At 42.5% G+C, this 22,649-nt stretch overlaps 1 protein-coding gene across 2 annotated transcripts in view; it reads left to right on the top strand.

Annotated features, from left to right (window-relative positions):
- Positions 1–22,649, top strand: part of hspa12a (heat shock protein 12A) — a 114,638-nt gene that overhangs the window by 34,687 nt on the left and 57,302 nt on the right. For both annotated transcript variants that reach the window (XM_073027837.1, XM_073027836.1), the window contains exons 2-3: positions 11,723–11,796; positions 15,182–15,309. In XM_073027837.1, coding sequence (XP_072883938.1) covers positions 11,723–11,796; positions 15,182–15,309 — 202 coding nt within the window. The remainder of the gene's footprint in view (positions 1–11,722; positions 11,797–15,181; positions 15,310–22,649) is intronic.

Genomic DNA, 22,649 nt, shown 5'->3' with positions numbered 1-22,649 from the left:
TCGCCAAAATCAGTCTCCCAGCTGCAACAAAATGAGTGGGTGGCAAATTTTTAGCTACAAGAAAGAAAACAAAATGTAAACACAAGAAAGTCTGTAGATGCTGGAAATTGTTGACTGTTTATTCATTTGAATAGAGGCTGCCTGTTGGAGAGTTCCTCCAGCATTTTGCGGGTGTTCCAATAAAAGAAATTCTATCTGCCTTTCATCAATGCATTTATATTTTTGAACCTTTTGTTGAAGACATTGACCATTTATCTACTTTCCTGAAACGGAGTCAAAGTTCTACAGGAATGAAACAAGAAACTCCAGCATACCAAGCTGATGACTTGAATACATAAAATACACCAGCTGGAAGTGCCGCACTGTTGTAGCACTGGTAAATCACAAGGAATGAAAGGAAACAAAGCTAAAAAAGCTAAAAATTAACAAAGTTAAAAAATTACCTTGGCAATATTTATAAGAATTTACCTCTTTTTGCACATGAAAAATCTGGGATATTCTAGACTGTATCTTTAGATATGCAGAGTCAAATATTAGTGATATTTAAAATTTGATTTAGGGTTGTAAAGGAACATGCCATTGCAGATGTCGGAAGGAGTCAGTGTGTGAATACTAAATGCTACAAAAAGCTGTAAACTCTGCCAGCTCCATCTTGGGCACTAGCCTCCCCCACATTCAAAAGGCAATCTCTCAGAAAGGCAGCATTCATCATTAAGAACACCCATCACCTAAGACCAGCCCTGTTCTCATTGGTACCATCAATGAGGAGGTACGGGGGCCTGAAGTTATACCACTCAGCATTTTAGGAACAGCTTCTTCCCCTCCACCAACAGATTTCTGAATGGACAATTAACCCATGTACACTACCTCATTGTTTTTATCTCTTTTTGCACTAATTAATATATATTTAATATGTAATTTATGTAGTTTTTATTAATAAATAGCAATAAATAATGAGAATATAAGATATTGAGATAGAGAGGCCTTAAAGTGAGATAATTGGTTGCGGAGAAACATCTCAATGCTTGGACAATGAGTGTAGTTATCCCCTTTTATTCAAGAGCCTGATGGTTAAGGGGTAGTAACTGTTCTTGAACTTAGTGGTGTGAGTCCTGAGGCTCTTGTATTTTGAAACTGATAGCAGCATCGATAAGAGAGCATGGCCTGGGTGGTGGGGGTCCGTGATGATGGTTGTTGCTTTCCTGTGACAGTGTTTCATGTATACGTGTGAGTGTGTATGTATGTGCATACAATTGCATGTATGTTGAGTATCTGTGTCCGGTATGTGTGTATTCTTGGGCACCTGCATGGATATAAATTCACATCCACATATACATTAGTGCGTAACAAGACAATGTATCTGTGCACCCTTCAAAATCGGGCAAGATACACATTCTTTATTTGTGATTCTGTTTTAATAACTTTTCTTTGGACAAATTTCTGACTTCTGAGTGTCTCAGCTGTGACAGTAAAATTTGGAAGTATTTATTTTCTATGACTATTATCTGAGCTAGTTCTGGAGTCTAAACGAGTTCTTTAATCAAATTAATAACAATTTCACAGTATTTTGTTTAGTTAATTAAAAATACACCCAGTGAATAGCAAGTAATTTCATGGCTTGCTCCAGCCTCTAAAAGGCAATTTCTATTGATTGCATTGAATGAAAATAATTGCTATTTGTGATCAAAAGGATAATGTTTAAATAGGTATTTGTTTTAGCCAATTAGTTAACATTCTTCTGAGAAACAAAAAGAACTAACTGACTGCTTGTATTGCAAGTAATTAGTTTTTCATTTCCTATTCACGAATGGCAGTCGAAACACGATAATCATTAAAATGTGACTGGAATTTGAAGAAAATTATTTAACTAACACCTTTTGGGAAAATAGCTGAAATCATATGGAATTGTGAAACGATCAGGAATGATCAAAACACATGATTGAGAAAGACTAAGCCTTCTATACCCCATTCTATTGTTTCGTGAGTTTTGTTTCATGGGGTTAATTGAAATTGACTAAAATAATGATGTCAGGCTAAATTCAGTTAATCGGATTTTAGTTAGAGAGCTTCTGATCTTGGGACGCGTTAAATGTCAATGTCACTATATCAGAGAACCTGAATGTTAAGCAGAAAAGCTGTTTCTATAGCCTAAGTTTGTTACTAGCTTTAATTGCTTCTTTTCTGATCCTTCTGAGAAGTTTGTAGCAATTTCTGTAATTCAGAAGACCAGCCAGGAATGAAGGGAAGAAGCTGCCCACAAGTGCATCTGCAGCATAGCAGGGAGTGGGAATGGGTTGGAGATGGGGTGGGAATGGGTTGGAGATGGGGTGGAGATGGAGTGGGAATGGGTTGGAGATGGGGTGGGAATGGGTTGGAGATGGGGTGGAGATGGAGTGGGAATGGGTTGGAGATGGGGTGGAGATGGAGTGGGAATGGGTTGGAGATGGGGTGGGAATAGGTTGGAGATGGGGTGGGAATGGGTTGGAGATGGGATGGGAATGGGTTGGAGATGGGGTGGAGATGGAGTGGGAATGGGTTGGAGATGGGGTGGGAATGGGTTGGAGATGGGGTGGGAATGGGTTGGAGATGGGGTGGGAATGGGTTGGAGATAGGGTGGAGATGGAGTGGGAATGGGTTGGAGATGGGGTGGGAATGGGTTGGAGATGGAGTGGGAATGGGTTGGAGATGGGGTGGGAATGGGTTGGAGATGGGGTGGGAATGGGTTGGAGATGGGGTGGAGATGGGGTGGGAATGGGTTGGAGATGGGGTGGGAATGGGTTGGAGATGGGGTGGAGATGGGTTGGAGATGGGGTGGAGATGAGGTGGGAATGGGTTGGAGATGGGGTGATGTGGGAGGTGGAGACAAAAACTCTATGTGGGTACAAGGACAGAATGGGTTCAGACTTCTGTTATCTAGAACCTTGGCACAGCAGAATTTGGATCTTAAGGAGGCCAAAGGCATCAATAGGGCCATGAGAAACAGCATGGAAATGTCCTAGATTCTTTCCTCTGATAATTCCAGAATTTCTTCCTGACCCTGGGTCAGACTCCAGATACTGTGGTACTGACTTTGAGAGCTTTTCTATGTCATCAAAAACTCCAGCAAACTTCTATGGATGTACAGTGGAAAACATTCTGTCTGGTTGCATCGCAGTTTGGTCTGGAGATCCTAATGCACAGGACTGACAGAGGCTGTGAAGGGTTGTGGACTCAGCCAGATCCTACACGGGCATAAGCCTCCTTCTATCAAGGACATCTTCAAAAAGTGATGCCTGAAGAATGCAGCATTCATCTTTAAAGACCCTCACTATCTGGTACATACCTTCTTCTCATTTCTACCATCAGGAAAGAAGTACAGGAGTCTGGGGACCCACACTCAATGTTTTAGGAACAACTTCTTCCCCTTTGAATGAACCTATCAACATGACTTCTATCAACACACACAAAATGCTGGTGGAATGCAGCAGGCCAGGCAGCATTTATAGGAAGAAGTACAGTTGACGATTCGGGCCGAGACCCTTCATCAGGACTAACAGAAAAAAGAGATAGTAAGAGATTTGAAAGTGGGAGGGGGAGGGGTAGACCCAAAATGATATTAGGAGAAGACAGGAGGGGGAGGGATGAAGCTAAGAGCTGGAAAGTTGATTGGCAAAAGAGATACAAGGCAAGAGAAGGTGGAGGATCATGGGATGGGAGGCCTAGGGAGAAAGAAAGGGGGAGGGGAGCACCAGAGGGAGATGGAGAACTGGCAAGGAGTTATTGTGAGAGGGAAAGAGAGAAAATATATATATAAATAAATAGGGATGGGGTAAGAGAGTAGGAGGGGCATTAACAGAAGTTAGAGAAATCAATGTTCATGCCATCAGGTTGCAGGCTACCCAGACGGAATATAAGGTTGTTCCTCCAACCTGAGTGTGGCTTCATCTCGACAGTAGAGGAGGCCATGGATTGACATATTGGAATAGGAATGGGACATGGAATTAAAATGTGTGGTGTTACGTACCCGTGGGTATCTTGTACTTGTCATGTGACAGTGGTGTTGAAGCTATACTGGACTTAAGGTAATGGTCTTGTGATGGTGGAGTGATGTCATTTTCCCGCCAGTAGAGGTCATGTGACAGGTTTTTTTTTACAGGGTATAAAAGGAGGACCCCTCCTTGTGAGGAGGGGTAGTTCGTGGCTGGATTTGCCAGTTTGACTCCATGCCACTGCGTGGTCCAATATTATGACGCAGTTTGGTTGAAAGATGGAGTTTTATTTAATGCCTAAAGTTTAAAAGGTCATTGCCGGCAGTTTCTTTATAATACTGCCAGTTAAAAATCAGTGGAGAGTGAAGATCGGAGTTCGGGAGCTAAAAGATCGAGGAAAGTCGATTTCGATGGTGAAACAGGTTCAACCTTGTTTGATCCTCATTTGGAAGGAGATCGTTGGCTGTCCCTCTGATAACCCCTGTGAATAGCAGAAAGGGTTAGGGTACAGTTTTGTCAAGGAAAGGTCAGTGCCTTTAAGCCGTTTCATTTTCATCTTCGTAAATTCTCCGGGGAAAAATAGTTTGACTGGGAATTGCAGCAACACGACGTGAAAGAGAAATTAAATCGTCTAAAAAGTCTCTCCTTTAATGGACTGTAAGCATTTTGAACTTTTGCAGTATTACTTTGAAGAACTGTTTTTGCAACATCGCTTTAAGAACTGTTTAAGCTTTATTGCTTTAAGAACTGTTTAAGCTGCCGCACAGCAGCTGATTTCCGGTTACGTTAGTGGTTTGTTTACTTTTGGGGGTTTGTTTTTCAGTGTTTAATAAATGTTTTATTTGTTATAAAAACCCCTGTCACACTTATATATTTATTGTTGCTGGATCCGTAACAGTGGCCACTGGGAGATCCTGCTTTCTCTGGAGGACAGAGCGTAGGTGTTCAGTGAAACGGTCTCCCAGTCTGCGTCAGGTCTCACCAATATATAAAAGGCCACACCGGGAGCACCGGACGCAGTATACCACATCAGCCGACTCACAGGTGAAGTGTCGCCTCACCTGGAAGGACTATCTGGGGCCCTGAATGGTGGTGAGGGAGGAAGTGTAAGGACAGGTGTAGGAGTTGTTCCTAGTAAGTACCAGGAGGGAGATCAGTGGGAAGGGATGGGGGGAACGAATGGACAAGGGAGTCGCGTAGGGAGTGATCCCTGAGGAAAGCAGAAAGGTGGGGGGAGGGCAAGATGTGCTTGGTGGTGGGATCCCGTTGGAGATGGCGGAAGTTACGGAGAATTATATGTTGGACATGGAGGCTGGTGGGGTGGTAGGTGAGGACAAGAGGAACCCAATCCCTAGTGGGGTGGCAGGAGGATGGGGTGAGGGCATCCTCCTCCTGCTGTGTATCCCTTTTTCCAATCAACTTTCCAGCTCTTAGCTTCATCCCTCCCCCTCCTGTCTTCTGCTATCATTTCGGATCTCCCCCTCCCCCTCCCACTTTCAAATTTCTTACTCTCTCTTTTTTTCCATTAGTCCTGACGAAGAGTCTCGGCCCAAAACGTCGACAGTGCTTCTCCCTATAGATGCTGCCTGGCCTGCTGTGTTCCACCAGCATTTTGTGTGTGTTGTTGTTTGAATTTCCAGCATCTGCAGATTTCCTCGTGTTAACATGACTTCTATTCCTCTTTTGTGCTATTTGTTTTTCTACTGCAACTTATAATAATTTATGTTTTGCTACAAAATAACACATTTCATGTCATGTTTATGATAATAAAGTTGATTCGGATTCAGACTCAGGTAGAGGTCAACATCCTGGACATTCTTGGGTAATAGCAAAGGTACTCCAAGAACAGATGGTAACAGGCCAAGTGCTGGTCGGACAGATTTCTGGTCTCAATGGTAATCCTGTGACAGAGGTCTAGAGCACAGATAAGCCTGGGACAGATTTCAGTACCGCACGTGTTCCTATGGTTGGTACCAGGGCTTAGCTTTGTGGTGGTGAAGTTGATGGTGAAGCTTTTTTTCCTGTATAGCTGTCCATGAGGTGAATATAGTTTCTGCTTAGGAACCTTAGCTTTTCTGCTTAACATTCAGGTTCTGGGATATAGTGACATTGTCACCCTGTAAGGCCTACACAGGTAGGCACCACCCAGTTTCCACCCACCTAGCAGGAGTCACGTGCCACTCATTTCCAACACATCACCTGTAGCCTATTTAAACCCAGTTTTCAACCGTAGTTCTTTGCTCACCCATTGAACCAGCCAGCCTCAACCTTGTTAGCTTCTTGTGTTAAATATTGGCTCTCTCTCGCTTTCTGGCCTCTCGTAGTTTGTTACTTTGCAATTTATTATTGTTAGTTATCACTCACTGTTAAATGGTCTCTGTTGCTCTGTGTTTGGGTCAAGCCTGCTCTACATTTCTTGACAGAGCCAACAAATCCTGAGATTGGAGTATGGTGATAATGACATATTGAGCTTGGTAACTTACAGAAGGGTGTCCTTTAGATGGGTTTCCACGATACACAGTTCACAGCCGGTGGAAGAAATGAAACCTCATACCTATCAACCAAACAATTCTGTGCAGCTTGTTACCAAGCTCATGTTTTATACATGAGCTGCTCCTGCTCAGGCAAGTGGAAATTTATTTAGTTATTTAGAGATACAGCTCGGAATAGGCCTTTCTGGCTCTTCAAGCTGAGACGTCCAGCAATCTGACAACCCTGATTTAACCGTAACCTAACCACGGGAAAATTTACAATGACCAATTGACCCAGCCAGGAAGTCTTTGAACTGTTGGAGGAAACTGGAACACCCGTTCCATGGGGAGGACATACAGAGACACCTTGCAGAGGATGCTGGGATCGAACTCTGAGCTCTGACACCCAGAGCTGTAATAGCATTGCATTAACCTCTATGCTACAGTGGCACCCAAAAAATAATTCTATCATACTCGTCGTTGTAGGTCTAGATATTCCTGCTGGGGTGTGTGTGTCTGTGTCTGTCACTTACCAGCAGAACAGAGTGGAGGGGCTCTGGCAAAACACAAACTTACCAATGATGGGATGATATCAACAATACTTTGTCCTGGGGTCCTCAGTCTTCCTATCCTGGCACCAGCCTGGGAAACCTGTTGGGAAGTAAGTACTTGCATTTAACTTTGCAGTCGCTTTCACCTTCACTGCCTGTCATACTACATTCCCCCATCACAAGCTCTGTTCTAACCAACTTTTCCACAACCACCAGCCTGTCCATAAAGCATCTCCCCACCCTTTCCTGATTCCCTCCTATTGAAGGTGTTGGGTCCAGTTTTCCTTTTTTCCTGAGAAAATTCCCCTGGTGCTGATTCTGACATCCTTCCCTTCAAGTGCTGGACTTCCCCGATCCTCCCAGTACCACATTCCACTCTCCCTCTGCTCCAGTTCATCAGTCCCTCTCTTGCTCCCAGCTTTCTATTTTCCCTCTCATTGGCCAACAGACACCAAGTCTTTTCCCCCTTCTTCTTAAGCTCCATCACCCCTACTGGGGCACAAGCCACTGACAGCAGCTTGCCGGAGTCCTCTGTGCTGGGCCAGTCTTTCAGATTTTCTCCATGTGGTGAACTACATATACCTGTCTGGACACGCCCCCCCGCTGACTGCTCCTGTGGCTCCTCCCACTGACCCCTGTATAAAGGTGATGGAGGTCTGAGCCCGGCCTCTCAGTCTCCAGGATGTAGTATGGTGGTCACTCACTGCTTGTTCATTCTTCCAGTCAATAAAAGCCAATATCTCGTTTTTACGTCTCAGAGTGAGTTATTGATGGTGCATCACTGCAGCTGTAGCCCACCTGCTTGGTGTACCCTTCCTCTCTAAGAGCTTCTGTTCGGGTTTCTGTAGCTCTGGGTTTTTTATACCCACTTCCAGCCCTCCTCCTTTTTCACCCAGGCTTGGGACAGTGCATGGCAGATTTTCTTTTCCCACTTTACAAAGAACATCAAATGCTGGTCTCCTCCTCCATCACACCAAATGCCAAACTTCATTACCCGCCCACTCCTGCACTGATGTAACCTGGCCTCCACGGCTTGGCCTCCACGGCCTGGCCTCCACGGCTTGGCCTCCACGGCCTGGCCTCCACGGCTTGGCCTCCACGGCTTGGCCTCCACGGCCTGGCCTCCACGGCCTGGCCTCCACGGCTTGGCCACGGCTTGGCCTCCATGGCCTGGCCTCCACGGCTTGGCCTTCACGGCTTGGCCTTCACGGCCTGGCCTCCACGGCTTGGCCTCCACGGCTTGGCCTTCACGGCCTGGCCTCCACGGCTTGGCCTCCACGGCTTGGCCTCCACGGCCTGGCCTCCACGGCTTGGCCTCCACGGCCTGGCCTCCACGGCTTGGCCTTCACGGCTTGGCCTCCACGGCCTGGCCTCCACGGCTTGGCCTCCACGGCTTGGCCTCCACGGCCTGGCCTCCACGGCTTGGCCTCCACGGCTTGGCCTTCACGGCTTGGCCTTCACGGCCTGGCCTCCACGGCTTGGCCTCCACGGCTTGGCCTCAGGAAAGAAAAAAAAACCTCAGGCAAAATTTTCAGCAAAGAACCAATGATCAAAATAGTCATCTAGTGTGATCTTCAGGAGAGTATTATCAAACTCTGTTCTTTGTAAGGGGATGTTAGGATGGAAAGTGTGGGCAAATGGACAGGTTTTAGGAAAAGAAAAAGAGCTCGAGAGGCAGAAAACCTTAGGGATGGAATATCTGAGCTTAGACTACTGAAAGTGGGTGGGAGTTGCCAACTCTGACAAGTGGCTGTACTGCTATATGGTGGAATTATTACAGCTGGCAATTAAGATCCTCCATTTTATAATGCTTCTGGGTATTCAACAACAATTAGTCTATTGTTGTATTTGTGCCTGCATTTAGTTCGGGATTGAACTCATGAATGTTATAAAGCAGACATTTCTTATATTTGGATAGGATTCAAAAATCAGTCCTTGATTACAACATATTCACAGCATTTATAGATACACTGTACAATATATGGAATATAGAACTAATTTCAGGCTAGGCATCCAAATGCGATTTAGTCAGAATATACTAATAATATACCATGCTGTTGACACTACATGACCAGTTCTGCATTGGCAAGCAGCCTTTATTTTATCTCTTTGACCAAATCAATTCAAATCAAAAATTGAATTCAAGTTTAGTTATCAATCAACCATACATGAATACAATTGAACGAAACAGTTTTCCTTGTGACGAAGATGCAGAACGTACACCGGACACTCAAAATAGCGAGGAAAAAAAAAGCAATCACACAAAATAAAAATACATATATCGTCCAAGACCCTGACAAATCCCGCAAATTAATCGTACAGGTTCCTGGCAGGGTGCGGCCACTGCAATCCTGCCTGTCGTGTCACCGATCAAACACTGGAGGGCAGCACCGACAGGAGAGGCCAGACATCCCGCGACACTATTTCCAGCGTCTCTCCTGGACTGCAGCAGGCAAACCTGCTGCTTGTGGCCAGGTCCTCGCTACAACTGAGATGAGCAATTGAGATAAAACAGCTTTTTGGAAAGGCAACACGAGTGAATCTGCAGATGCTGGAAATAAATAAAAAACACAAAATGCTGGCAGAACTCAGCAGGCCAGACAGCATCTATGGGAGGAGGTAATAACGACGTTTCAGGCCGAGGTAATAACGTTGTTATTACCTCCTTCCGTAGATGCTGTCTGGCCTGCTGAGTTCTGCCAGCATTTTGTGTTTTTTATTTTTTTTGGAAAGGGTTTTTTCAAAAAAAAGTCATCTTTATTCATAATTTTAAAAATTATTTACAAGAAGAAACTATCCAATGCCTTTTGATTCTTTACACTCCTAGTCACTGCTTTCCATACTGTTCTTTTACATTCATATGCATCAATAGCACCACTGCCCACTCTGAGCTGGTATACTATCTATGACAATAATTGAGAGGCTTCCCCCACCCAGCTTCTGTAGGAGACGAATCCTACACTGTGGACTTTCCCCACTAAGCCCTTGCAGTGGCTGCACCAAGCTTCAGTCTGTCCCTCAGCACGTACTCCTGCAGTCTGGAACGTGCCAGTCAGTGGCATTCCTCCAGGGACATCTCGACGTGCTGGAAGACCAACAAGTTGAGGCAGAGCAAAGGGCATCTTTCACTGAAAGGATTTTGTTCTGCTTCTGGTTTTCTGTCATCCTGTAACCCTCCAGAGGTCACTGGTTTCCACAAAGCCCCCTTCTACCTTCAGCAGTGTCACTGTATCAGACTATTTGGCTTAGAATAGCTGAAGAGATGCCTAACTTAAATATGTCCACATTGCAACAAGCTCATTAGATTGCAATCATTCTATTTGTTTTGTAAACTCAGCTTCCACAATTCTAATTCTCAAATTTAAATTGCTTTTGAACTAATTTTGTAATTAAATTAAATTGTCAAACTTTTCACAAGAGCTGGAATGCTCTGGAATGCTCAAGATGATGAATACTGTATATCAACTGATTTCTTTGTTACAAATAAAAAAATCTGATTTCTTCAGAATGGATGAAATTTATATAAACTGAATGATGAATGTTGAAATGTTCAAAAAGCCCATAAGAAAAAATTCATTACTACTCATTCAGATCACTTGCGAAGGCCACTTTAAAGAGAATGTTGACAGGAAAAACACTATTATATTTCTCCGGCTTCAAAGACAACAATGTGAAACTGAGATCCACACTCAGGAAGCATTTGTGTCTCTTAATCCTTTAGTCACAGTTTTCAGCACTGAAGCCTTTTACTTAGTTAACAGCTCCAGTGAGCTTAAAGAATAGATTGTTGGTTACTTTTAGCATTTTACTTTCCTAATAATTAAATACACATTCTAGAAGATGATGCCCAAAGGTATTTTCTCTTTTGCAGTTTATTCAAAGAAATATCTGCTGTGGTCTGCGAATGGAAAGGATGCAACCCCTTGACCTCGAAAACGAGTTGCACCCAAATGCTCGCACTTCGCAGCTGCAGGCAGACAAATAATAGGCCTCCATTTTTACAGAGTTTCTGATTAGCCCATGGTTCAAAAAATAGAACCCAACAAGGGGAAAAAACAAGAGAAGATTTTGTGACAATCTGCTAGCCCAGTGTTTTTTATTGTGTAATGAAACAATGAAAGTATGTAAAGTGCCATAAAGATTCGAGTCCATTTGAAAAAATAATCAGTGGGCCTGAGCTCTTCAATACCTTGTTATTTATATTTGCGAGTCAGGTTTATTTATGGTAGTCATTTTTACTTTTATTTTGGTATGAGTGATTATCTCAATCTAGCCATGTAATACACATTTCTCCTGATTTGAATTGGTTGAGATTATTTACCTTAGATCATTTTTGTAGCAACCTCATTTGTTAAAAATACTGTGATGTGACTATGACAACGTGTTTCCCAGAGCAATTGATTTTTAAAAAATGTAAATTCAATTTCAAACTCAGATATTTGATTAATTGATATAAGAACCAAATCTAAGATGCATCTCAAACACTGTATGCAGCTAAAATAAAAAGATAATGTGATGGCAAATCTCAGCAGGTGTATCAATATCTATAACAAAAGATTATAGTGAGGTTTCATCCAATGATGTTTTACTGACATTCACTCAAATACAGTATAATAAAAACAACTATTGTTCAAATACTTGTAAGTAAATCAGAATAAATTGTTTTGTGTTGTATATGAATAAATGTTTTCTGAACACTCTTCAATAATTTTAATGCTCATCTTCTTGACAGAAAATGCCTATTCATCACCAGCTAAAAGCGTGGGAGATCCTGGCATCACTCCACTCAGCCCTTCAATGTCTCCGGTAAGATAATGTGTTTCTTCTCTACAAACTTCTTGCATTCTTTTTGATGAATCATTACTATTTGAGATATCTATCAGAGCAGAATTAATAGCTAGTGAGATTGTAAGTAACATTGCCGATATCAGAGGATTTACTTCATGATATCTTAACCTGACATAATGATTTAGATTTTTTTCCCAAGTTTACATTTGGTTGGAATCTTTTATTTAATCTTTATTTCCATATTTAATCAATTCATTGCTTTCCATGACTTCAGCAGTCTAAAGCCCAAGCTTCAAAAATTCCTGCCTAAACTTTTGTATCTCCTACTTCCAAACATCCATTAAAATCTGATTTTTTTTGATAATTTGCAGGCTGAGTCAGGGGTGAGGAAAGCAAATGCAATGTTAGCAATAATTTTGAGATGACAAGAACATGAGGCTTTATAAGGCACTGGTGAGACATCAATTGGAGAATTGTGAGCAGTATTGTGCCCCTTATTTAAGAAAGGATGTGCCAACATTGAAGAGGGTTCAGCGGAGGTTCACGACAATGATTCCAGGAATGAAAGGTTTATCGTATGTAAAGCAGTTGATGGCTCTGGACCTTTACCTACTGGAACTGAGAAGAGCGATGGGGGATCTCATTAAAACCTATTGAATGTTAAAAGGCTAGATAGAGTGAATGTGGAAAGGATGTTTCCTATAGTTGGGGAGTCTAGAACTAGAGGGCACAGCTTAAGAATAGAGGAATTTCCATTTAGAATGGAGTTGAGGAGGAATTTCTTTAGCCAGAGGATAGTGAATCATTGGGTGCATTTAAGGTGGAGTTTGATAGGTTCTTTATTAGTCAGGACATGAAAGGTTATGGGGAGCAAGCAGGAGGTTAGGGTTGAGAGGGAACTGGATCGACCATGATGAAATGGCAGAGCAGATTCGATGGGACAAATGGCCTAATTCTGTTCTTATGTCTTATGGTCTTATGGACATTTTAGGGCCAGACACTTCATCAAACCTGGAAAGGAAGGAGGAAGAAACTGGGATAGGAAAGTGGGGGAAGGGAACAAATACAAGTTGGAAGATGATAAGTGAAGCCAGGTGGGTGAGTGGGGAAGGGAGATGAAGTGAGAAGCTGGGAGGTGATGGGTGGGAAAGTTAAAGGTCTGAGGAAGAAGGAATCTAATGGGTGAAGATAGTGGATCATAGTAGAAAGAGAATGAGGAGGAGCGCCAAAGCAAGGTGATAGACTGTGAGGAAGAGGGGCAAGAGGGGAACCAAAATGGGGAATGGAAAAAGAGAAAAGGGGGAGGGGGAGAAATACCTGGAAGTTAGAGTAATCGATGTTCATGCCATCAGGTTGGGGGCAACCCACACAGAATATGAGGTGTTGCTTCTCATTGATGAGGTGGTCTCATGGCAGTAGAGAATATTGTTATATGTTTGAACATAAAATGGTACAAACTCTTTACCCCATCATGTAACTAGTGTCTATGTGGTGTCTATGGTTTTGATACAAGGGTGTCTTTCTCTGAGTCACCTTGGTAATGGGGGAATTAACTGGAAGGCAAGAAGAAAGACAGACGAAATTCTGTACTTCCATGAAATAAATTTCCTGAGATGTCAAATGGTGCCAAATGTATTTCTTTCCCCCCACAATCACAAGACATATCAAAACATTTTCTTCTTCCTCTATTCCCCACTTTTGCATTTTACCTCTTCTCATTTGCCTGTCACCTCCTCCAGGGTCCCCCCACTTCCCTTTCCTCTTTGGCTCTTTCTCTTCTCCTATCAGATTCCTTCTTCTCCAGCCAGTTATCTTTTCCATACACCTGGCTTCACCTATCACCTTCCAGCATGTCCTCCTTCCTATTCCTCCATCTTTTTATTCTGGCATCTTCCCCCTTTGCTTTCAGTCCTGGAGAAGGGTCTCGGCTTGAAACGTCAACTGTTTATTCATTTCAGGCTGCTAACAGGCCCTCAGGCCCATCAATCCTGCATAGCCCAATTACGGTCAAATAAACCTACTTATTATCGTCATACGTACCAAGATACTGTGAAAAGCTTGTCTTGCATACCATTCATACAGATGAATTCAACAGTGTAATGATGAAATACAAGAAAAAAACAATGAAAGATTTCAGAATAAAGCGTTACAGTTACAAATAAGATGCAGTACAGGTAGACAAGCTTCAAGATCTTAACAAGGGAGGTTGTAAGGTCAAGAGTCCATCTTATCACACTGGGGACTGTTAAATAGCCTTGTAACAGCAGGATGGGAGCTGTCCTTGACTATGGTGGCTTGTGTTCTCAGGTTTTTATACCATCCATATGATGGGAGGTACAAATGAGAGAATGCCCAAGGTGGGTGTGGTCTTTGATTATGTTAGCTGTTTTACTGAGAAAGTGAGAAGTGTAGGCAGAGTTCATAAAGTGGAGGCTGGTGCCCATGTGATTGCGGTTGTGGGCAGAACAATTGCCATACCAAGCTACAAAACATCCAGATAAGATACATTCAATGTTGCAGCGATAAAAATTAGTCAGGGTCAATGGAAACTTATCACATTTCTTTAGCCTCCTGCAGAAGTAGAGGCAGGCACTGGTAAGTTTTGTTGGCCATGGCACCTATGCAGTTGGTCCATGACAGACTGTTGGTGATGTTCACACCTAAGAATCTGAATCTTTCAATCTCTTGACCTCAGTACTATTGATGTAAACAGAGGCATGTGCTCTACCCCTTCCTGAAGTGAATAATGAACTCTTTTTGTTTTGCTGACATTGAGAGAAAGGCTGTTGCCATGACACTGTGAACCCAGGCTCTCCACCTCCTTCCTGTACTCTGACTCGTGCACTACAGTCATGTCATCTCCAAATGTAAATAGAGCAGAATCGGGCCACTTGCACATGTTTATAAAGGGAGTCAGGTAGGAGTGAGGTTGGGGCAGTAGTTTTGTGGGGCACTCATTATGTGCTGTGTTGTATGACGAGGGTGATTGACCATGATCATCCTTGGCAAATGTTTCTACAGAAGTGGTTTGGCATTGCCTTTTTCTGAGGTGCCCACACATAAACACACATACAATGAACCATTCTGAGAATCCTTTAGTGTATCAAACTAATTCAAGGACACCGGTCAGCACTCTCATTGCATTACCATTTACCTTTGTTCCATTGCTTTACAGACATTTTGACCTGTCCTCAAGACTAGCTTTTGACACTTAACAATTCAAGGAAAGATAGATTTTAATGCCAGAATGGGTTTCATAATCCATAAAGTGAACAGTGTTACCATTTTGACAGTAATTATAATGAAGCCAATCTTTTTTAGTATAATTCTACCAGCAAGCAATGATAACAAAGATGAAGATAGCATGGGTTAAAAATGATCTCAAAGATATTTCTTCTTACAGAAAGAGTCGGAACAAGCTGAGTCTGTGCACCACTCATATGTTGTGGTGGTGGCTATTGATTTTGGCACAACTTCCAGTGGATATGCTTACAGCTTCGCCAGGGACCCCGAGTGCATTCACATCATGAGGTAAGAGCTGCAGTGCAGGGGCACTGCTGATGTTCAGCCGCTTTCTTCTCTGACATAGTCCCAGACAGGGGAGGAAGCCTTCCAGGAGTACCAGGGAATTCACTCATTTAAATGTTTAATGCGAGAAATGGTGTTGAAAACAGAAACACTTCTTAGGTAATTAAAATAAATGCAGCTGGGCGTCTGTTCGACACAGGAAAAGAAAATAGTTTTGAAAGACATGTTTTCTTACACCATCTAAAATCTAGGAAGTTTAAACTGCTGAGTGCCATTGATATTTTTACACTGAACACCCTGCTTTCCAGAATTTCTAAGTTCAAAGTACAAAGTACACACATATGACCATATACAAGTCTGAAATTCATTTTCATGCAGGCATTGGCAATAAATATAAGAAACACAATAGAATCAGGGCAGGGCAGACAGCAACCAATGTGCAAAAAAAAAACAAGCTGTGCAACTATAAAAAGAAAGAGAAAAAGCAATATAATTACAATAATAAATAAGCAATAAGTATTCAGAACATAAGATGAAGAATCTTTGAAAGTGAGTCCATTGGTTGTGGGAACAGTTCAGTATTGGGGCAAGTGAAGGTAGTTAAAGTTATCCCCTCGGGTTCAAGAGCCCGATGATTGAGGGGTAATAACTGGATGTGGATGGAGGAATAAATTGAGAACTAAACAAGGAAAACCAAAGTGTAAAGGCCATCATCACAAGTACTTTTAATTCCCCCTTCACCTTTCTGAAATTATTGCCGAAATACATGATTATTTCCATGTAACTCAAAACCGGAAGCCATGGTGCTCACTTTCCCACTTTGGTTTTTATAACTGCTTTCCTTGCACACTGCAATCTCTGATACCAAATAGATATTAATGAGAGAAAACTAGGAAAAAGATTTTGATGAGGTGTACCATCGAAGTATCTGATTCAAAGGTACATTTAATGTCAGAGAAATGCATACAATATACATCCTGAAATTATGTTTCTTCACAACCGTTCACAAAAACAGAGGAGTGCCCCAAAGAATGAATGACAGTTAAATGTTAGAACCCCAAAGCCCTCTCAAGTTCCCCCCTTCCACGCGCAAGCAGCAGCAAAGCAACAATTCTCCCCCCCCCCACCAGCAATAAAAAAGCATTGGCACCCCCCACCGAGCACTCAAGCGTGCAGCAAAGCATCATTAAAGACACAGACTTGCAGTATCCAAAAGTCTACTCATTTACCCAGTAACTCAACACACCACAGGCTCTCTCACTCCCTAATACAGGAAAAAGAGGTGTCCCTGTTTCACAGCCAGAAGGGAGACATACCAAGCAACTCGGTGATTTACGATGTTAAAAGTCTGTTGTGTCGCTTTTTCCGAGCTCTGTGCCCAAAGAACTCTGGTCTCTGGGCACACAGCCAGCTTGCTGCTTTCAATCTCCTGTGCAATGCCATGACACATCAGATTCCTGCCCAGGCACCAACCTCAAGTCCATCCGACTCCAGAACCACGAAACTCCGAAACCCTGAAGGCAAGCTAGTCTTCTAGGCCACCTCCTTGGTATATCGAATAGCGGCCAGTCACGAGACCCCGATAGTGGGTCCCATTCCCGCAAAGAACCGGTCAGCATGCAACTCCAGGCCAGTGTCTTCAAAAGAACCCCAAAAAGGAAAAATAGAGATATTAAAGATAGAAATAGAGCTGTTTCCATAGATGCAAGAAAAGGAATTGCCATTAGGCACCACCTCTGAATTGTGAGTGTGATAGAGTTTCAGCATTGCACTTGAAAGAGAAAAGATTAAAGATTAGCTTTATTTGTCACATCTACATCAAAACTTGAAACATACAAGGAAGTAGGTCACTTACATCAAATTAATTCAGAGGATTGTGCTGGGGTCAGCCAGCAAGTGTTGCCATGTTTCTGGTGCCAACATAGCTTGCCGACAACTCTAATGCCAACTGTACATCTTTGGAATGTGGGAGGAAACTGGAGAATATACAAACTCCTTACAGACAGCAGTGGGAATGAACCCTAATGGATGATAGTTAGTGCTGTAAAGAGATTGTGCTAACCATTATGCTAGCATGCCACCTATTTGATGCATGATCTGACTAATAGGCATTCATACTAAGCCCATTTTCCTCTTGATGTAATTGCCTTGCACTGGACAAGGTTAGCAGATTTTCATAACCAAGGCACTTCATTGAACATGGTGCAGGAGTTCCTGCTGCTCCTACACAGTTCTAGTGACACCAGTCCTGATCTCCTGCAGACTGTGTAGAACTTGCATGTTGCCCACAGCTGCTCTAGTTTCCTTACACACAGGAGGGTTAATTGGTTACTGTACATTGTCCATAATGTAAGAGAGAGGAGATTGAAGGGGGGTAATTGATGGACATGTGGGAGGAAGAATTGGTTACAAAATATAGTTGAGAGGGGACAGTGCATGAGGCTGAGGAGGAGGTCAAATGTGGGCACTATTAAGAAAACAAAGTGGGCTTGTATGGAGCCCGGTGGTTGGAGGGAATTGGGTATGTTTGGAAAGATGGTCTAATGTTTGGGTGGAGATCAGGAGTAGGACTGACACTGCAAGATAAATGGCAGAGTGAGTGGAATGGAATGAGGAGGAGATTGTAGACAGGGCTGGAAAATGGCCGGAATGCACTGAAGAGGGAATGGCGAGGTTGGAGATGACAGAGAGCAGAGAGGGAAATAGAAAGCGGCTGATGGGAAGATGTTTGGAGAGGAGAACGATGGAGAATCCAGGGAATCAGGGGTGTGTCCATGGGATATTGTAGAATGAACCCTGGGGTTCATTGTGAGAGATGATTAATGAAATGGACAAAGTACCGGTAGGTAACTGATTGGGAAACAATACAAGGAGGGATTGAATAGCATGGGGGGGGGGAGGTGGAAGGGGGTGGTTATGGTAACTGAGAATATTAAATATAAATGAGGAATGTGCCTTAAAGAAGAAATGCCAGTCCTGTAAGAGCCTTCTCTGCCCAAATCTAGCAATGGCCCAGATACAGTTGGGTCCTTTAGAAGCTCAGGAAGTGGTTCTTTTGCAGTGGATTTCTGCACTGTCTGTAAATCTTGTGTATGCAGTAAAAATTTTCAATTCAAAACAAGAATATGATTTCATTATACATCCTGTACCAGATGGTGATGCAGCTGGTTAGGACACTCTCCTGTAAAATCTGGTTAAATTAAATGGCTCGGCCAGATCTTGGCCAAGCTATACTGGAGAGCCTATAGTAACAGAACAAGCTATTACAAAGTGACCCTTTGAATCTTGCATTTAGTCCAATTGTGGTGAGTGAATGTTGGATTTGTACCAGCATAGAGGCAAATCTGACCTTCAGTTGTGTGCTCAGAATCTTCATGCCCTACTGCATTCACATGTTCACTGAATCCTGTAAGTACTCAATGCATTTGTTCAGAATTCAGGAAAAGATTGGACTGCAACAGGAAGTGTTTCATACTGTAGGTACATAGTGGAGATTATTTTTGTCCTTGTTCCACTGCAGTTGTGACCTATTGAGAGGCTGATCTGCAATTATAATGAAAAAAAACTAAATCAGTTACTGAAAGTTCTCCCCAAAACCCCTGTAAAACTTCTGGCCAACTCCAGAATCCCATATAGCAAGATCAGAATTGCTCCTCTGTCAGTCCGGCTGAAAGTGGATGAAATTCAAGGAATTGATGCTCAAAACATTAGGGTAAAAAATGCTCCAAACCCTATGCAATAAACATAAAGATTTTTTCTCAATCATTATAAATAGCCTGCCCCAAATAAATTTTCTTTTTATTAAAACATTTCCATTCTACATTTATAACATAAGTCTGTTCACTACAGTACCATTCCCCTAAGAGCAGTAGATTTATAGCAGTCAGTTCCTCTTTGCACTTCTAAATGATGACATGTGTGAAGTAAAGCTTTGTTAATATGACAAGCCACATGAGAAGACTAGTTTGATTGTACAACTTTAGACCTAAATGTTAATTTGCTTATAGGTGTTAACTCAGACATCTGTCGTTCTGGCACCCAGACTCTGATTAAACACCATTTCATTATATGAGAGCTCCTTGAAACTAACTGTGCCCCATTGGAAGGATTCTTTGTTTTTGGCCTGTCGTTGTGAATTGAAAAATCCTCGTGGTGGAGATCCACAGGAGCAAAGGTGAACTGTCTTCAAAGAGGTACCTTTGCAGCACCCTCTCCACCACATCTTTCTCCAATAATAGCTGGTACAATTCCACATGTAGACAGAGATGTAATGTAAAGATTTTTACTCATGTATGTGAAGGATGTAAGAAATAAAGTCAATTCAATTCAACACCATTCTTCTTCCAACCAAAAAGAACACCCAGAGGCAAGCAAGCACTCCTTTTCTCCAACTCAAAGTCAGGCAATATCCATAGAGCCATAAAGTTATAGAACACTACAGCAGAGAAACAGGCCCTTCAGCCCATCTAGTGTGTGCCAGCCTGGTCTTCTGTTTCATCCATCTACTTGTACCTGGACTATAGACTTCCATACCTGTCTCATCCATGTACCCATCCTAATGTTTGGTATGGAGTGTTGAGCTCCTTTGTGTGGACTGCTGCCCTCTCCCCCTTCCACCCACTGATGGAAATGATCATTCATTCAAGTTTTTGTTTCAGGAGAATTGTGATGAAAATTTCTAGAGTAAATATTGATAGAATGTTGATAACATCTTTCATAAACACCTCTTTAAACTTCAAACAACAAATTATTAAAATAGCAGGGGGCACTCAAAATGCTCCATATTAACTGGTTTTCTTCCATCATGTGCTGTTATTCAAAGAGGACACCGACTCAACTACAAGCCACCAAAGTACAATGGAGACTCATTAATATCGGTTGAGCGATGTGGAACTCAGTTTCTTAACAATTCATCGGGCAGACACTCTTAATACAAATTTTAGTTGGTAGATACTGACTTCAGGAGAACTCATGTCACTCACAGTGAAGAGTGTGACTCACTCGCTCACAGACAACCACTCATGATCCCACAACACATCCTACACAGTCAAGAGAGCTCACCAACCCCTCTACCTTCTGAGGAGGCTGTGGAGAGCTGGACTTTTGCAGATCCATACTCAGGTCATTCTACAGATATACAACAGCGAGCACCCTAACAAACTGCATCAGTGCATGGGATAGACACTGCACTGCAGTGGAGAGGAAGGCTCTATAATAGATGGTCCTTTTAGATAGATAGATAGATAGATAGATAGATACTTTATTCATCCCCATGGGGAAATTCAACATTTTTTCCAATGTCCCATACACTTGTTGTAGCAAAACTAATTACATACAATACTTAACTCAGTAAAAATATGATATGCATCTAAATCACTCTCAAAAAGCATTAATAATAGCTTTTAAAAAGTTCTTAAGTAGTTTACTTAGATACATTAAATACAATCAACCCCGGCACTTTAACATATCTTACTCCTGGCGGTTGAATTGTAAAGCCTCATGGCATTGGGGAGTATTGACCTCTTCATCCTGTCTGAGGAGCATTGCATCGATAGCAACCTGTCGCTGAAATTGCTTCTCTGTCTCTGGATGGTGCTATGTAGAGGATGTTCAGGGTTTTCCATAATTGACCGTAGCCTACTCAGCGCCCTTCGCTCAGCTACCGATGTTATACTCTCCAGTACTTTGCCCACGACAGAGCCCGCCTTCCTTACCAGCTTATTAAGACGTGAGGCGTCCCTCTTCTTAATGCTGCCTCCCCAACACGCCACCACAAAGAAGAGGGCGCTCTCCACAACTGACCTATAGAACATCTTCAGCATCTCACTACAGACATTGAATGACGCTCAACCTTCACTTTTACTTCACTGCACCAGCCTACCAGCTATCAAGGACATGCTGTGCCTATTAAAAGTATTCACCCCCCCCCCCCGGAAGTTTTCATGTTTTACACATTGAATCACAATGGATTTAATCTGTCTTTATTGATGCTGATCACAGAAAAGACCCATTCATGTCAAAGTGAAAACAAATTTTACAAATTGGTCTAAACTTATTACAATTATTAAACAAAATAATTGATTGCATAATTACGCAGCCCTTTCAAGTCAGTATTTCATAGATACACCTTTGGCAGCAATTACAGTGTTGAGTATATGTGGACAGGTCTCTATCAGCTTTGCACATCTGGACACTAATTTTTCCCCATTCTTCTTTACAAAACTGCTCAAGTTCTGTCAGATTGCATGGGAATCATGAGTGAACAGCCCTTTACAAGTCCAGCCACAAACTGTAAATTGGATTAAGGTCTGGACTCTGACTTGGCCACTCCAGGACATTAACTTTGTTGTTTTAAAGCCATTCCTGTGTGGCTTTGGCTTTATGCTTGGGGACATTGTCATGCTGAAAAACAAATCTTCTCCCAAGTCGCAGTTCTCTTGCAGACTGCATCAGGATTTCCCTGTATTTTGCTGTATTCATTTTATCCTCTACCTTCACAAGCCGTCCAGGACCTGCTGCAGTGAAGCATCCCCTCAGCATGATGCAGCCACCACCACGCTTCATGCTAGGGATGGTGTGTTTCTGATGATGTGCAGTGTTTGGCTTACGCCAAACATAGGATTTAGTCTGATGGCCAAAAAGCCCCATTCTGATTTCATCAGACTATAGAACCTTCCTCCAGCTGCCATCAGAGTCTCCCACATGCCTTCTGATAAACTCTAGCCAAGATTTCATGGGAGTTTTTTTCAACAGTGGCTTTCTCTTTGCCACTCTCCCATAAAGCTGCAACTGGTGAAGCACCTGGGCAACAGTTGTATGTGCAGTCCTTCCAATCTTAGTTGTTGTATGAACAGTTTCTCCTATCTCAGCCACTGAAACTTGTTGTCATAGTTGTCAGAGTTGTCATAGGTCTTTTGGTGGCCTCCCTCACTAGTCATCTTTTTGCACAGTCACTCAGAGTTTTTAAGGATAGCCTGCTCTACAGCTGTGCCATATTCTTTCCACTTCTTGATGGTTGATTTAACTGTACTCCAAGGGATATTCAGTGACTTGGTAATCTATGTATATAAGCTATCTTATGCATTTATATGTATTGTGTGTTTTATCTCTAGTGTTTTTTTTGTACTGCATTGGATCCGGAGTAAGAATTATTTTGTTCTCCTTTACACTTGTGTACTAGGAAATAACTTTAAACAATCTTGAATGTTCAGTTTTGAATTTTTACCAAGATAGAAGTCTATGCTGCACACAGACCAAACCACTGATGCATCCAGCCTGATTACTGCTTCCATCCGGCCCGCTACTTAGCAAGGAAAGACTGGTACTCTCCTCTGTCTTATCTC

This window comes from Hemitrygon akajei, chromosome 23 (assembly GCF_048418815.1).
Source record: "Hemitrygon akajei chromosome 23, sHemAka1.3, whole genome shotgun sequence".
In the NCBI taxonomy this organism is placed as follows: Eukaryota; Metazoa; Chordata; class Chondrichthyes; order Myliobatiformes; family Dasyatidae; genus Hemitrygon; species Hemitrygon akajei.
This window is presented reverse-complemented; position numbering and strand designations above follow the sequence as displayed.